The sequence below is a fragment of the Corythoichthys intestinalis genome, chromosome 12 (assembly GCF_030265065.1).
Source record: "Corythoichthys intestinalis isolate RoL2023-P3 chromosome 12, ASM3026506v1, whole genome shotgun sequence".
NCBI classification, from domain to species: Eukaryota; Metazoa; Chordata; class Actinopteri; order Syngnathiformes; family Syngnathidae; genus Corythoichthys; species Corythoichthys intestinalis.
Genome location: NC_080406.1, coordinates 14343678 through 14359443, shown reverse-complemented (window position 1 = coordinate 14359443; position 15766 = coordinate 14343678). Strand labels below are relative to the sequence as shown.

Below are 15766 nucleotides of genomic sequence, written 5' to 3'. Positions count from 1 at the left end.
TAAAAGAATAACACTAACATTTTGTTAAAAGAATCAGACTCAGCAAGTCATTGAAAATGCTTTATTTGATGACAATCAAAATTAATGCAACATTGGTGGTAATAAACTTTAGTTTGGAACCAGTCAGTCACTGACAGCTGATGAAAGTGCACAGCTTCTCCAGATCTGTTTGGAAGGGAACAATTATTTTCACAATATGTTAAGCCCAATAAAACTATCCAAACCTGTTGTGTCACTGCACTGCCTTAGTGAGGTCATGGCAGCCATGTAATCTAGTCCCAAGAAGCCTTTATAGTCCAAGCCGCTTGGCACCTCTTGCAGACATTTGGTGGAGTCTTTGAAGAGCAGGTTCTTGTCCGACTGGGAATGAAACATTTCAAAACTGGGATTGTTGCCACCTCTGCCGAACTTCACCTAAAAATCAAAAAGTCATACAAAGCGTTGGTGAACCTATTCAAATTAAGGGAAACCATTGACTGAAATTCACGCCATATCCATTTTTGAGGATCAAAGCAAGCCCTTTTCAAAATTGACATCAATGCCACCGAACTATGAACATTTACTTCCAGTCATCCCACTTTAAAAAGAATTTATGTTAAAGATAAACCGCTTCAAAGCCGTTTGAATAACTGGCAGTACTACAAATTGTGCAAGGGCAATTCCAAGCCACCAGAATGCATTACCTGCTGCTCCCCAAGAACACTGACAACATGGTCACGGGTCTCTGGCCGGGTAATCACGGCGTGTGCCGGTATGGCTCCCAGGTGACAATGTTTAAAATCTCCAATTGGCGCCGAACCACTTAGCTGTGGGCAAATCAGCTCGTAGTCGCTGCTCAAGATGTTTGAGGCCCATGCTGGACCCTTTCCTGCAAGAGGAACAAATATGATAGGCTATGGTACTGTTGATGTTGGGAGTCAGGTTGTTACCATTGCTGTTCTCTTGAACCACCGAGTGTTTCGTGAAGGCAACATCACCAGCACCTTCAACAAGACATCTGCAAAGACAAATATCCCCGTCAGCAGGGTCTAATGATACAACATGTAGCTTTTTGTGCACTTCCCCACAAGGGGGGGGGGGGGTAAGTTTTAGCTGCTATATTAATAAAACCCCTTACCTAAAGGCACCTACGTAGCCATAATATTCCTCTTCCGAATTTGGTTGACATTTTGCTTTGTTGCCCACAGTTTTATTACCACTCCCAGCACATTGAGAGCAGAAAGGAGAGCTTGCCGGAGCTCCAGGGGCGCATCCGCTGCTGAAGAACATGGCTGAGCAAAGGGCACAAGATGTATTTGACCTTTAGAAACTCAAAATTTAAGAATTCAATTGCCTGCATATTTCTCAGCATCTGAGACCTTTTACTTGCCAAGTTAACCATCATGTTTTAAAGACTAGCATACGTTGACTGAAGGGTTTGCATTTGCATTGTTGATTACAGAAAGTCTTTGAAATTGCAATGACTCCGTTTATGGTAAAAATGTATGCAGTTTTGTTTAATGTGAAAACTGCTTTGATATCCAGCTCAGAAAATTAAGCATTTTGTGCATTTCATGCTTTGGGCAGAGCAAGGCTTAACCCTTAGATTGAATGACAAAAAGGTAGCATTTGATATTACCAGTCCATTGAAATGACAACCCCCCCCAAAAAAATGGATAGTCATAAATGACGTACTTACTGAAGTCACAATCACCAGTCTCTTTATAAATTTGACCCATGGGAACATTCCAGCCCGCGTTTCTGCCATAACCTGTGTGGCAGGACCTCCTTCCTCTCAGGCTGTCCCAGGTAATGCCAGAATTTCTCTTGACCACCGCAACAGCATAGTATGAAGAAGCTGACGCTACAGACAACATTTTACTTCAAGAATTGTAGCCCCCCCGCCCACAGGGAAAAAATAAAAAACTTACCACCAGATGTGTTGCATTTAGCTGTTAATGAAAATTTTAAGATTTCAGAAATGCATTTATGAACCATTCCTACACCATGCTTTACCTTCATTATACTGCTCGACCATCGCTGGAACCAGTCCACACTGCCCGGCAATGAATACCTCTCCTCCATCCACTGACATTGCATCGGCCTCATTACTCTGAAGGCAACAAAACATTCAAAGCGGAGTGACTGAATTCCATATAAACCTCTGGCATGACTGAAACTTCATGTTCCTGTATGATGAAGTTACCCAATTGTATAAGGGTTAGTTTTGAGATTGTGGCCATCTCACCATTATCTTCCTTATGCATTCTTCAACAGTTGGGGCAGTTTGGCAAAGAATTTTAGTGTCACCATCCACCATGCTTTTGATGCTCCATGACTGACATTTCTTCATCTCACTCGGGCCCACGGCACACCACATCAGGGCGCTTGATCCAGCTGCAGCGACCTCTGAGTACAAGTAGAGCAATATTTGTCTAGTGTTCACCTGTGTTTGTTGATAACGTTTGTTACCTTTGTTCAAAGAGCGCATTATGCTCGTATAACCAGCACCCAAATACAGGAAGGAGGTAGTGTTGGAAGGCAATTGGACAAGCATTTCAGTAGAGTCTGAGAACATAAGATTCTTGGCAGGTGCGTAAGCTTTGGAGGAGAACAGGTCAAAGCCCTAGTTCAAAAAGGGGAGTAATTAAATGATGGTCAAAAGCCTCAAGCTTGTGGATTGGTGGCAAACCAATCATTTGGTAGATTATGAAGGGCTCACTTACCTGCACTTCACTGAGACTTTTCCAGATCAATTCAGCCAGTTTGGGTTGTTTGCGGGTGACCACTGCGTGAGCAGGTACCCTGGCCAGGTGGCATTCTTTGTAGTCTTCAATGCGTGCTCTTGTATTGTCAGGGCATAGAAGTTCATAGTTTGCTTCCTTGTCATCTACAGAAAAATGTCAAATAATTTTGAACATTTGAATACCAGGCTGAGTACAGCGATCAAACTCACCTGGTACAGTGAGATGGTTGACAAAGGCTACATCTCCAGCATCTTCTACCAGGCACCTAATAACAGGGTTTGTTATTTGCCACAGATTGTGGGCCAAGTGGAAAAGCAGACAGCGCGTACTTGAGGCAATGGTGTTAAAATTCTATGCACCAGTGACTGAACGAACTAAAAGCAAAATTTGTGATTTACTTCAAAAACAAAGTACTTACTGAAAGGCACCATCATAGTCATAGAAAGGTTCGTTTTGAGATTTTGAGCAGTCACCCTTGCAGTTTTTACATAGTTGTGAACCCTTGTCTGCTCCAGGTGCACAGCTTGACGAGAAGAAACTTCCTACCGCTGCCAAAATGTCGAAAATTAAAACTAGCTCAAATCCGATGCATTAACCTTGAGGCCAACTCACCATCCTCAATCGTTTGGCTCTTATGGCCTCCCCACTTCAATATACCCAACTTGAGGAGTGCTCCAATTGGCATGTTCCAGCCAGCAGATTTTCCCAAGCCAGTGTGACAGGATCTCTTCCCAGCCAGGTCTCTTATGCCAAAGCCCGAGCCCTTCTTAACCACAGCGACTGCGTAGTAGCAGCCTTCCGATGCTGAAGAGACAGCACAATATTTTTTAGGTTTGAAAAATTAACATGCTTCATGACAAACTGGCTATAGAAAATCTACACGTGGCCAATTTTGACCCATGTTCCACATTAACAGGACAAAAAAAAAAAAAGGGCCAGATTATAAAGCTCCTGTCATCGTGGAGAATTCTTAATCCTTTAGTCTTTGACAATTGGGCTCATTCTGACCAGGTCCTCCTATCTAGTCTATTACTCGAATCGGATCCAGGGAGAAGACTTTGCATTGATAGGCTTGCGTTTGACTCTTGTCAAGAATCAGCTGATCAGTCAATTCCACACAGAAATTATACTTAGAAACTGTTGACATGGTTTAGAATAAGCTTACAATTGCCATGGTGTTCTGCAATTATGGGCTGCAGTTGATATTTCTCTAGTCCGGCAGTGTAGACGTCTCCTCCATCCAATGTGATAGCGTCCGCTGTACCTTTCTGTTAGAAGACCAGAGAAGGGTGAACATCAAGTTTCTTGCAACAGCGAGTGCCCAAAACACATTGAGGGGTCAGAAATCCTTACTTTAATGGCATCAATGCATTCAATGGAATTTAATTTCAACACGCAGGAGAAGACCGGTGCCTGGGCAGCCAGGTCTGAGCACTTCTTGTACTCCTTATCCGATGTGACGCACCACCGCACATGTTCCAAATTGGCCGAAAACACTGCATCAGCTAACCCAAACAAGAGTTGAACATGTACAGTTCTTGAATAGTTTGCAATACAAGTATTCACTTCACATTTTGTGCTCTACACCGAAAGATGCTTGATGACTAGTTGTAGACCAAAATTACAGTAGCCTTTAGTTGAAATTTACTTTGAAAACTAATGTTATGTGAAATTAACATTTACCATCTGAACGAATAAATTATTTGTACCAGCGTGGATTGCCTTGAGAGGTCAAAGCGTATACTTTGAGGGAAAATGATGCTCAAAAGGGCTATCCATTTGTGATCTGGCGCTTACCCAGGTAGCCAAGCAGCAGTGACAGTAACAGCAGATGCTTCATTGTGTGCGGTCCTTGGTTCATCAGAGTGAGCTGCAGTCAGTCACGCTGGTAGAAAAAAGACCAGTAGATGTCAGTTTGGTCAGAGTTTCTGTGCATGCCTTCGCACATAACAAATGACACACCATCCAAAACAGGAAAAATTCCGACAAGTTACCCTAGTTCAGGCTACAATATCAACGTAATAAAAAATGATTGTCCCAAGTGGTAACATGATTAATGGCAGATTTTTGGGCGGGAAGGTATCAGCATTGAGCCTGCAGAACTCAGGGGCAAAAAAAAAAAAAAAAAGTTCACAACTGAGTACAAAAAGCTTTGGAGGTGAACATTTTTTGTTGCTGCCTTTAGAATAGGGCAGCTTGTCAACATTGACTCAACTAATTTTTCCACCTTCAGAAAAGGTTAACAACATTGACGCATTTAGTCTCAAACATAATTAAAAAGTTTAACTCAAACGGTACATTTGACAAGAAATTTCAGTTCCATTGAAAATGTTTGCATTGTCAAAATTCTTTATAATAACACTTGTTTTTAGTTGAGCCACAGGTTTGTCAAATTTAATATTCAAGTTGAATACATTTCCTCAACATGAGGTCATGAGCCATTTTACAAGCAGACAAAAACATGATACAGTATCTAGCTTTTAATACCGAGGCTCAACAGAATAAAAAAGGTAAATATGAGAACCGCCAGCATCAGGTAAATTTTGGGAAAAATAAGGTCAACTTTGAGCTAGAAAACACCAAAAGAGCTCACCTCACCACCTACTTCAGACTTCAGGGCAGATTGACGAGGAAAGAAGAGAGAACCTCAATTGGGGCAGAACCTGTTTATATCTTGTCCCCCTCAGCTGAGTGCTAATTGACCTCAGCTGCTGCAACAAACTAGCAGGTGTGACGAGGAGGAAGAGGGCGCTCCAAGTGGCGGTCAGTGGAACAGAAGGAGCGGTGTCGATGTTGCGAGTGATACAGGAGTGTGTTAAGCAATATTATTTAACCGCGGCCAACTTTTGTTGAAATGGTTAGCAAGAATGTTTATTATTTCATTCTTGCAAAGGAATTTGATATGGAACTCATGGCTCTTTGGGCAGTGCCAAATCTTTGGGATGATGGGATCACCTCAAAGAGGAAACAACAGGCTCATTTGGCCCCTTTTTAATTATTTGAAATATTTATAGATCTCATGTTGAAATCAGTTTTCACTCCACAATTATTTTCATAATAAAAAGAGCAATATATCAACAAAGTATCAATACAACTTGAGGGCAGACAGCAGTGTTGCAATATTGGGTGGGTTCCTATGAAGGACCAAATAAGACCAATTGGAATATACATCTTTGAATAATAACCTACATCAATAAAAGTTAGAATAAAATGGATGAACGTGTCATTGAATGTGTCATTAAAATACCATGTTATTTCATGTACAAACATTTAATTCACCAATTATCTTATGGACATGTGTTGCAGCACTTTATTTCTGTCAAACTCATCCATCAAAGTCAGTTTGAAAAAAAAAAAAAACTTTCGTTTGTTTTCTATACGTCCACTTAAAAGATGTTAATATTTATAATTGTGCACTTCACCAGGATGTTTCTTTAAATTCCAATTCACAAACCACACTAGGGTATATTTTGCACTTTATCAACCTCAGTCTTCACAAGGTTTATCAGCTGCTCCTCAGTTACCTTGAAAGTAAGAGAATCCCAGGAGCCTCACATTGGCTGATACACCCTCACGGTAAGATTTCAGTGAGGTTCTCACTTGAGTAAAACTGTGCACTGCTGTGGTTGTCATCAGTAGAAAGGTGATCAGTGTCTAAGCTGCTTCCAGTGTTTGTTTTGCCAGAAAACAGGGATTTTAATAAGTCTTTGGCCAATTCTTATTCAGTTGCCACCTTCTAGACCAGGGGTAGCCAACTCCGGTCCTCGAGGGCCCCTATCCAGCTTATTTTCCAAGTCTCCTTTAAAACACCTGAATCAAATGATCAGCTCATTAAGCTCTGCAGGAGCCTGATAACTATCCTGATTGAGTCAGGTGTTGGGAGACATGGAAAACAAGCTGGATCGGGGCCCTCAAGGACTGGAGTTGGCTACCCCTGTTCTAGACCAATGACATGGATGTGAGGAAACAGGACATCTGCAAATGGGATTCAATTTCTAAAGTTGTGTTCATTTGATCACTGTTCTTCCAAAATTAGTGTTCATCTGCCATGTACCTTTTCCCTTATTAGGAATTAGTGAAGGACCAGAGTATGCTGTGCAGTTTGCACAGGAGGGATCAAACTACTGCTTGCCAGCATCAAGCAGGGACATGGCAAGAGCCCATAATTTACTGCTACTTCCAATTGTCAGTGGGGCGGGTATTCAAGAAAACCCATTTTCCTTGCATTTTGTGTAACAAATATGGCACTAAATTGACTCCACAAAGAGCAGTCATTGGAAGTTTTAGCTTTCAAACTATGAAATTTGCCACACAAGCAGGTACAACTGCCATGAACACAAAAAAAAAATATATATTAAAAGGCATGTCAGCATCTCAATATGCAGGACTGTCAGACAAGGAACAGCCGTATTCATTTTCCTTGAAGCAGGTCAACGCAAAGTGATGACCCGGTCAGGTAAATTTGACCACTGTACAATACATTTTGTTAAAAAAAAAAAAATAAAGACAGCATGTCATTTAAAGGCTTTATTTGATCAGGTTCATGACAATGTTAGCGAAACAAGTAGGTGGTATTAAGAGTTGACATACAGCAGTCTCGTTTCACTGACAAGTGATGAAGGTGCACAGCTTCTCCAGATCTGTTTGGAAGGGAACAATTATTTTCACAATATGTTAAGCCCAATAAAACTATCCAAACCTGTTGTGTCACTGCACTGCCTTAGTGAGGTCATGGCAGCCATGTAATCTTGTCCCAAGAAGCCTTTATAGTCCAAGCCGCTTGGCACCTCTTGCAGACATTTGGTGGAGTCTTTGAAGAGCAGGTTCTTGTCCGACTGGGAATGAAACATTTCAAAACTGGGATCGTTGCCACCTCTGCCGAACTTCACCTAAAACCAAAGAGGCATACAACCATTGGCTGTGCAATTCACTCAGGACGCCATATCCATTTTTTACTTTGAGGATCACTCAAGCCTTTTCAAAATTGACATCAATGGCACTGAACTACGAACATTCACTTCGTCATCCCACTTTTAAAAGAATTAATGTTTCAGATAAACTGCTTGAAAGCAATTTGAATAACTGGCAGTACTACAAGTTGCGCAAGGTCGATTCGGAGCCCCCATAACTCATTACCTGCTGCTCCCCAAGAACACTGACAACATGGGCACTGGTCTCTGGCCGGGTAATCACTGCGTGTGCCGGGATGGCTCCCAGGTGACAATGTTTAAAATCTCCAATTGGCGCCGAACCACTTAGTTGTGGGCAAATCAGCTCGTAGTCGCTGCTCAAGATGTTGGAGGCCCATGCTGGACCCTTTCCTGTAAGAGGAACAAATGATAGGATATGGTACTGCTAATGTTGGGAGTCAGGTTGTTACCATTGCTGTTCTCTTGAACAACCGAGTGTTTAGTGAAGGCAACATCACCAGCCCCTTCAACAAGACATCTGCAAAGACAAATATCCCCGTCAGCAGGGTCTAATGATGCAACAGCTTTTTGTGCACTTACAGTGGATGTAAGATTTAGCTGCTGTAATAAAACTTACCTAAAGGCACCTACGTAGCCGTAATATTCCTCTTCCGAGTTGGGTTGACACTTAGCTTTGTTGCCCACAGTTTTATTACCACTCCCAGCACATTGAGAGCAGAAAGGAGAGTTTGCTGGAGCTCCAGGGGCACATCCGCTGCTGAAGAACATGGCTGAGCAAAGGGGACAAGATGTATTTGACCTTTAGAAACTCAAAATTTAAGAATTCAATTGCCTGCATATTTCTCAGCATCTGAGACCTTTCACTTGCCAAGTTAGCCATCATGTTTTAAAGACTAGCATACGTTGACTGAAGGCTCTGCATTGCGGCAATGTAAATCTGCATGTAGGTGATTGCGTAATCAACAAACTTGGACAAAGTGTTCAAATTGCAATGACTCCCCTGTTTATGGTTAAAAAAAAACTAAATGTGAAAACTGCTTTGATATCAATCTCAGAAAATTAAGCATTTTGTGCATTTCATGCTGTGGGCAGAGCAAGGCTCAACCCATAGATTGAATGACAAAAAGGTAGCATTTGATATTACCAGTCCATTGAAATGACAACCCCCAAAAAAATTTGATACTGTAAATGATGTTTACTTACTGAAGTCACAATCACCAGTCTCTTTATAAATTTGACCCATGGGAACATTCCAGCCCGCGTTTCTGCCATAACCTGTGTGGCAGGACCTCCTTCCTCTCAGGCTGTCCCAGGTAATGCCAGAATTTTTCTTGACCACCGCAACAGCATAGTATGAAGCTGAGGCTACAGACAACAAATTCATTTTACTTCAAGAATTTTAGTCCCCCCGCCCACAGGGTAAAAAAATTTTTTTTTTAAAAAACTTACCACCAGATGTGTTGCATTTAGCTGTTAATGAAAATTTTAAGACTTCAGAAATGTATTTATGAAACATTCCTACACCATGCTTTACCTTCATCATACTGCTCGACCATCGCTGGAACCAGTCCACACTGTCCGGCAATGAATACCTCTCCTCCGTCCACTGACATTGCATCGGCCTCATTACTCTGAAGGCAACAAAACATTCAAAGCGGAGTGACTGAATTCCATATAAACTTCTGGCATGATTGTGAAATTTCATGTTCCTGTATGATGAAGTTACCCCAATTGTATAAGGGTTAGTTTTGAGATTGTGGCCATCTCACCATTATCTTCCTTAAGCATTCCTCAACAGTTGGGACAGTTTGGCAAAGAATTTTAGTGTCACCATCCACCATGCTTTTGATGCTCCATGACTGACATTTCTTCATCTCACTCGGGCCCACGGCACACCACATCAGGGCGCTTGATCCAGCTGCAGTGACCTCTGATTACAAGTAGAGCAAAATTTGTCTAGTGTTCACCTGGGTTTGGTGAAAACATTTGTTACCTTTGTTCAAAGAGCGCAGTATGCTCGTATAACCGGCACCCAAATACAGGAAGGAGGTAGTGTTGGAAGGCAATTGGACAAGCATTTCAGTAGAGTCTGAGAATATTAGATTCCTGGCAGGTGCGTAAGCTTTGGAGGAGAACAGGTCAAAGCCCTAGTTCAGAAAGGGGAGGAATTAAATGCTGATGGTCAAAAGCCTCAAGCTTGTGGATTGGTGGCAAACCAATCATTTGGTAGATTATGAAGGGCTCACTTACCTGCACTTCACTGAGACTTTTCCAGATCAATTCAGCCAGTTTGGGTTGTTTGCGGGTGACCACTGCGTGAGCAGGTACCCTGGCCAGGTGGCATTCTTTGTAGTCTTCAATGCGTGCTCTTGTATTGTCCGGGCATAGAAGTTCATAGTTTGCTTTCTTGTCATCTACAGAAAAATGTTTAAAATAATTTTGACCGTTTGAATACCAGGTCGAGTACAGCGATCGAACTCACCTGGTACAGTGAGATGATTGACAAAGGCTACATCTCCAGCATCTTCTACCAGGCACCTAATAACAGGGTTTGTTATTTGCCACAGATTGTGGGCCGAGTGGAAAAGCTGACAGCGCGTACTTGAGGCAATAGTGTTAAAATTCTATGCAGCAGTGACTGAACTAATCAAAGCAAAATTTGTAATGTACTGCAAAAACAAAGTACTTACTGAAAGGCACCATCATAGTCATAGAAAGGTTCATTTTGGGATTTTGAGCAGTCACCCTTGCAGCTCTTACATAGTTGTGAACCCTTGTCTGCTCCAGGTGCACAGCTTGACGAGAAGAAACTTCCTACCGCTGCCAAAAAGTCGAAAATTAAAACTAGTTCAAATCAGATGCATTAACCTTGATGCCAACTTACCATCCTCAATCGTTTGGCTCTTAAGGCCTCCCCACTTCAATATACCCAACTTGAGGAGCGCTCCAATTGGCATGTTCCAGCCAGCAGATTTTCCCAAGCCAGTGTGACAGGATCTCTTCCCAGCCAGGTCTCTTATGCCAAAGCCCGAGCCCTTCTTAACCACAGCGACTGCGTAGTAGCAGCCTTCCGATGCTGAAGAGATGGCACAATATTTTTTAGGGCTTAATTTACAACATGCTTCATGACAAACTATTGCTATAGAAAATCTACACGTGGCCAATTTTGACCCATGTTCCGCAGTGACAGGACAAAAGGCCAGATTATGAAGCTCCTGCCATCGTGGAGAATTCCTAATCCTTTAAATTAGTCATTGACAATTGGGCTCATTCTGACCAGTTCCTCCTCCCACCTAGTCCATTACTCGAATCTGATCCAGGGAGAAGACTTTGGATTGATAGGCTTGCATTTGACTCTTGTAAGAATCAACTGATCAGTCAATTCCACACAGAAATTATACTTAGAAACTTGACATGGTTTAGAATTAGCTTACAATTGCCATGGTGCTCTGCAATTATGGGTTGCAGTTGATATTTTTCTAGTCCGGCAGTGTAGATGTCTCCTCCATCCAATGTGATAGCGTCTGCTGTACCTATCTGTTAGAAGAACAGAGAAGGGTGAACATCAAGTTTCTTGCCACAGCGAGTGCCCAAAACACATTGAGGGGTCAGAAATCCTTACTTTAATGGCATCAATGCATTCCATGGAATTTAATTTCAACACGCAGGAGAAGACCGGTGCCTGGGCAGCCAGGTCTGAGCACTTCTTGTACTCCTTATCCGATATGACGCACCACCTCACATGTTCCATGGTGGCCGACAACACTGCATCAGCTAACCCAAACAGAAGAGTTGAACATGTACAGTTCTTGAATAGTTTGCAATACAAGTATTCACTTCACATTTTGTGCTCTACACCGAAAGATGCTTGATGACTAGTTGTAGACCAAAATTACAGTAGCCTTTAGTTGAAATTTACTTTGAAAACTAATGTTATGTGAAATTAACATTTACCATCTGAACGAATAAATTATTTGTACCAGCGTGGATTGCCTTGAGAGGTCAAAGCGTATACTTTGAGGGAAAATGATGCTCAAAAGGGCTATCCATTTGTGATCTGGCGCTTACCCAGGTAGCCAAGCAGCAGTGACAGTAACAGCAGATGCTTCATTGTGTGCGGTCCTTGGTTCATCAGAGTGAGCTGCAGTCAGTCACGCTGGTAGGAAAAGACCAGTAGATGTCAGTTTGGTCAGAGTTTCTGTGCATGCCTTCGCACATAACAAACAGGGGCGGACTGGGACTAAAAAGCAGCCCTGGACTTTGACTCAGCCCAGCCCACAAGAATCGCTTTACGAAGGGAAACAGACCCCCTAGGGGTGTCTGGGGGCATACCGCCCAACCCCCCAACCCCGGGGAGAATTTTTTTTTTTTTTTTTTTTACATTTGATTGTAAAATGCATCAATTTCTTGCACTTTAAGAGAAAATGAAGAAAATATGTTTAGACTGTCACGGTCTGGGTGGCACGGTGGCTTAGTGGTTAGCACATCTGCCTCACAGTTCTGAGATCAAGGGTTCAATCCCGGGCTTCGGCCTTCCTGTGTGGAGTTTGCATGTTCTCCCCGTGCCTGCGTGGGTTTCCTCCGGGAACTCCGGTTTCCTCCCACATCCCAAAAACATGCATGGTAGGCTGATTGAACACTCTAAATTGTCCGTAGGTATGAGTGTGTGCGTGAATGGTTGTATGTCTCCTTGTGCCCTGTGATTGGCTGGCAACCAGTTCAGGGTGTCCCCTGCCTACTGCCCGTAGTTGGCTGGGATAGGCTCCAGCACCTCCGTGACCCTCGTGAGGAAAAGCGGCATGGAAAATGAATGAATAAATGTCACTGTCTGACTTGGGGCGCTAAAAGTACTGCAAGGCTGAACTGGAGTTGGGTTCATTTTCTGTACTAGCTCTATGATAGACCTAAATAAACAAATGAAAGAATGTATTTTTCAAAGCAAGTTTTAAGTATTCGGGCAAATTCCACATTCTGAAACTGTCAATGATTATGATGATGATGACAATGACAATAAATTCATTCATTCATGTATCCGATTGATTATAATATATCTCTATATATCTCTGTCTATAAAACAATTTCATTGTTTATGCCATAATTCAGTGGTCTCCAAACTATTCCACATAGGGCCGCAGCGGGCACAGGATTTCATTCCAACAAAACAAGACAACACCTATGCACCAGTCTGGTGTCTTACAAGTGTAATCAGTTGATTGCAGTTAGGTGCTGCTTGTTTTAGCAGAAACTTCATTGGTTAAACTGTCGGTACTCGATCGGTTGAAAGAAAAACCAGGCCCCACAGTGGCCCTTGAGGACCGGTTTGGAGACCCCTGCCATAATTAATCTTGCCATACAAATAATAAATTTCAATGAAAATACAATAAACATTTCAAGACAAATCCTGTATACATAACCTTCATTGGAAAGTATTCACCAGAAAACAAAACGATATATAAATGATTAAAAATATATATCAATTTAACTACCTAAACTGTAAAGTAAAACCATTCATTTTATTAATATTTTGTTACATTTCTTCTGAATTAATATTGCTGCTGCGTGTGTATACGTTGTTTTACAGCTAAAATATTTTTTCTTAGGAGAGTGATAGTAGGACTAGCATATTGTAACTTGACACGATTGCCAACGGGTACATCGACTAGCTGGCACTAACCCTTTAATTGTCATTTATTTCATTTAAAATGTACCTACCTGGTGGATAACAATTGCCAGTATACCGAACAAGTGACCCTCTTCATCCATTTTTACTTGCTCTGCGCTTGTCTGGGGAACTTCCCTCTCGAACTTCCACCAGCTTATCATTACCCCCTCCCTCTTTTTTTCTCTCTCCCTGAACCGGCCTCTCGAACCGGCTGCGCGTCAGAGCGGCTGCCGCTCCCCCTCTCACGCCGGGAGTGGGCTGCTGTTACCCGACGTGGCCGTTGCAGCCAGACTGCTGCTTGCGAAAATATTTGTCAACTTATGACATTTTGATGCTTCGCTCTCCAGTTTCTTTAATTTTTTTCTTCCTAACCTTCTTCGCGCCACCCTTCTCTTTTCTTTTTTTGCCACCACCATCCATATTGTGCATTAACGCTCGTCGCCATTTTGCTTCCACAAGGAACCAATGAAGGCAACTTTGTGCTTCTTTCGTTCTTCTATCAGACTGGCGATGAACAGCCAGGTGCATTGCTGCCACCTGTTGGATTGGATGCGAACTGTAGATAATCAGAGGCAAGGGGGGACAAAAACAGTGATGTATAATGAATGGCGGCCGCCGGCCGTCCAGGGCACCGGCCGTTCTGTGATCCTCCAGAACCCACAGATTACCAGTCCGCCCCTGATAACAAATGACACACCATCCAAAACAGGAAAAATTCCGACAAGTTACCCTAGTTCAGGCTACAATATCAACGTAATAAAAAATGATTGTCCCAAGTGGTAACATGATTAATGGCAGATTTTTGGGCGGGAAGGTATCAGCATTGAGCCTGCAGAACTCAGGGGCAAAAAAAAAAAAAAGTTCACAACTGAGTACAAAAAGCTTTGGAGGTGAAAATTTTTTGTTGCTGCCTTTAGAATAGGGCAGCTTGTCAACATTGACTCAACTAATTTTTCCACCTTCAGAAAAGGTTAACAACATTGACGCATTTAGTCTCAAACATAATTAAAAAGTTTAACTCAAACTGTACATTTGACAAGAAATTTCCGTTCCATTGAAAATGTTTGCATTGTCAAAATTCTTTATAATAACACTTGTTTTTAGTTGAGCCACAGGTTTGTCAAATTTAATATTCAAGTTGAATACATTTCCTCAACATGAGGTCATGAGCCATTTTACAAGCAGACAAAAACATGATACAGTATCTAGCTTTTAATACCGAGGCTCAACAGAAAAAAAGGTAAATATGAGAAGCGCCAGCATCAGGTAAATTTTGGGAAAAATAAGGTCAATTTTGAGCTAGAAAACACCAAAAGAGCTCACCTCACCACCTACTTCAGACTTCAGGGCAGATTGACGAGGAAAGAAGAGAGGACCTCAGTTGGGGCAGAACCTGTTTATATCTTGTCCCCCTCACCTGAGTGCTAATTGACCTCAGCTGCTGCAACAAACTAGCAGATGTGACGAGGAGGAAGAGGACGCTCCAAGTGGCGGTCAGCGGAACAGAAGGAGCGGTGTCGATGTTGCGAGTGATACAGGAGTGTGTTAAGCAATATTATTTAACCGCGGTCAACTTTTGTTGAAATGGTTAACAAGAATGTTTATTATTTCATTCTTGCAAAGGAATTTGATATGGAACTCATGGCTCTTTGGGCAGTGCCAAATCTTTGGGATGATGGGATCACCTCAAAGAGGAAATAACAGCCTCATTTGGCCCCTTTTTAATTATTTGAAATATTTATAGATCTCATGTTGAAATCAGTTTTCACTCCACAATTATTTTCATAATAAAAAGAGCAATATATCAACAAAGTATCAATACAACTTGAGGGCAGACAGCAGTGTTGCAATATTGGGTGGGTTCCTATGAAGGACCAAATAAGACCAATTGGAATATACATCTTTGAATAATAACCTACATCAATAAAAGTTGGAATAAAATGGATGAACGTGTCATTGAATGTGTCATTAAAATACCATGTTATTTCATGTACAAACATTTAATTCACCAATTATCTTATGGACATGTGTTGCAGCACTTTATTTCTGTCAAACTCACCCATCCAAGTCAGTTTTGTTTGGAAAAAAAAAAACTTTCGTTTGTTTTCTATACGTCCACTTAAAAGATGTTAAAAATATTTATAATTGTGCACTTCACCAGGATGTTTCTTTAAATTGCAATTCACAAACCACACTAGGGTATATTTTGCACTCTATCAACCTCAGTCTTCACAAGGTTTATCAGCTGCTCCTCAGTTACCTTGAAAGTAAGAGTATCCCAGGAGTCTCACATGATACACCCTCACGGTAAGATTTCAGTGAGGTTCTCACTTGAGTAAAACTGTGCACTGCTGTGGTTGTCATCGGTAGAAAGGTGATCAGTGTCTAAGCTGCTTCCAGTGTTTGTTTTGCCAGAAAACAGGGATTTTAATAAGTCTTTGGCCAAT

General features: G+C 41.9%; 2 protein-coding genes across 2 annotated transcripts; both read right to left on the bottom strand.

Annotated features, from left to right (window-relative positions):
- Window positions 1-50: 50 nt before the first annotated feature.
- On the bottom strand, window positions 51-5393 carry LOC130926743 (serotransferrin-like). The gene is made up of 18 exons (XM_057851892.1): window positions 5320-5393; window positions 4524-4611; window positions 4080-4231; window positions 3892-3994; window positions 3339-3530; window positions 3145-3274; window positions 2936-2991; window positions 2706-2869; window positions 2452-2605; window positions 2228-2388; window positions 1996-2092; window positions 1911-1931; window positions 1679-1843; window positions 1118-1271; window positions 930-997; window positions 684-868; window positions 225-414; window positions 51-165 (listed from the first exon to the last, which is right to left on the bottom strand). Exons 2-18 carry the CDS (start codon window positions 4585-4587, stop codon window positions 128-130), a joined length of 2094 nt encoding a protein of 697 aa, XP_057707875.1. The 5' UTR covers window positions 4588-4611; window positions 5320-5393; the 3' UTR covers window positions 51-127.
- Window positions 5394-7238: 1845 nt separating this feature from the next.
- Window positions 7239-14713, bottom strand: LOC130926745 (serotransferrin-like). The gene is made up of 18 exons (XM_057851895.1): window positions 14643-14713; window positions 11726-11813; window positions 11280-11431; window positions 11092-11194; window positions 10542-10733; window positions 10348-10477; window positions 10140-10195; window positions 9908-10071; window positions 9651-9804; window positions 9427-9587; window positions 9192-9288; window positions 9107-9127; window positions 8861-9022; window positions 8274-8427; window positions 8107-8174; window positions 7863-8047; window positions 7426-7615; window positions 7239-7366 (listed from the first exon to the last, which is right to left on the bottom strand). The coding sequence occupies exons 2-18, from the start codon at window positions 11787-11789 to the stop codon at window positions 7329-7331; spliced, it is 2091 nt and encodes a 696-aa protein (XP_057707878.1). The 5' UTR covers window positions 11790-11813; window positions 14643-14713; the 3' UTR covers window positions 7239-7328.
- Window positions 14714-15766: the final 1053 nt, after the last annotated feature.

Bases quoted from the DNA above. Each gene is read 5' to 3' on its own strand.
- LOC130926743 (XM_057851892.1), bottom strand. From the start codon at position 4,587: ATGAACCAAGGACCGCACACAATGAAGCATCTGCTGTTACTGTCACTG. The intron at 2,389-2,451 runs GTAACAAACGTT...ACTTGTACTCAG, and splicing joins AATGCGCTCTTTGAACAAAG to AGGTCGCTGCAGCTGGATCA. The intron at 998-1,117 runs GTAAGGGGTTTT...TTGTCTTTGCAG, and splicing joins GGCTACGTAGGTGCCTTTAG to ATGTCTTGTTGAAGGTGCTG.
- LOC130926745 (XM_057851895.1), bottom strand. From the start codon at position 11,789: ATGAACCAAGGACCGCACACAATGAAGCATCTGCTGTTACTGTCACTG. The intron at 9,023-9,106 runs GTAAGTTTTTTA...TGTTGTCTGTAG, and splicing joins TAAATGCAACACATCTGGTG to CCTCAGCTTCATACTATGCT. The intron at 7,616-7,862 runs GTAATGAGTTAT...CTTTGGTTTTAG, and splicing joins GTGTTCTTGGGGAGCAGCAG to GTGAAGTTCGGCAGAGGTGG.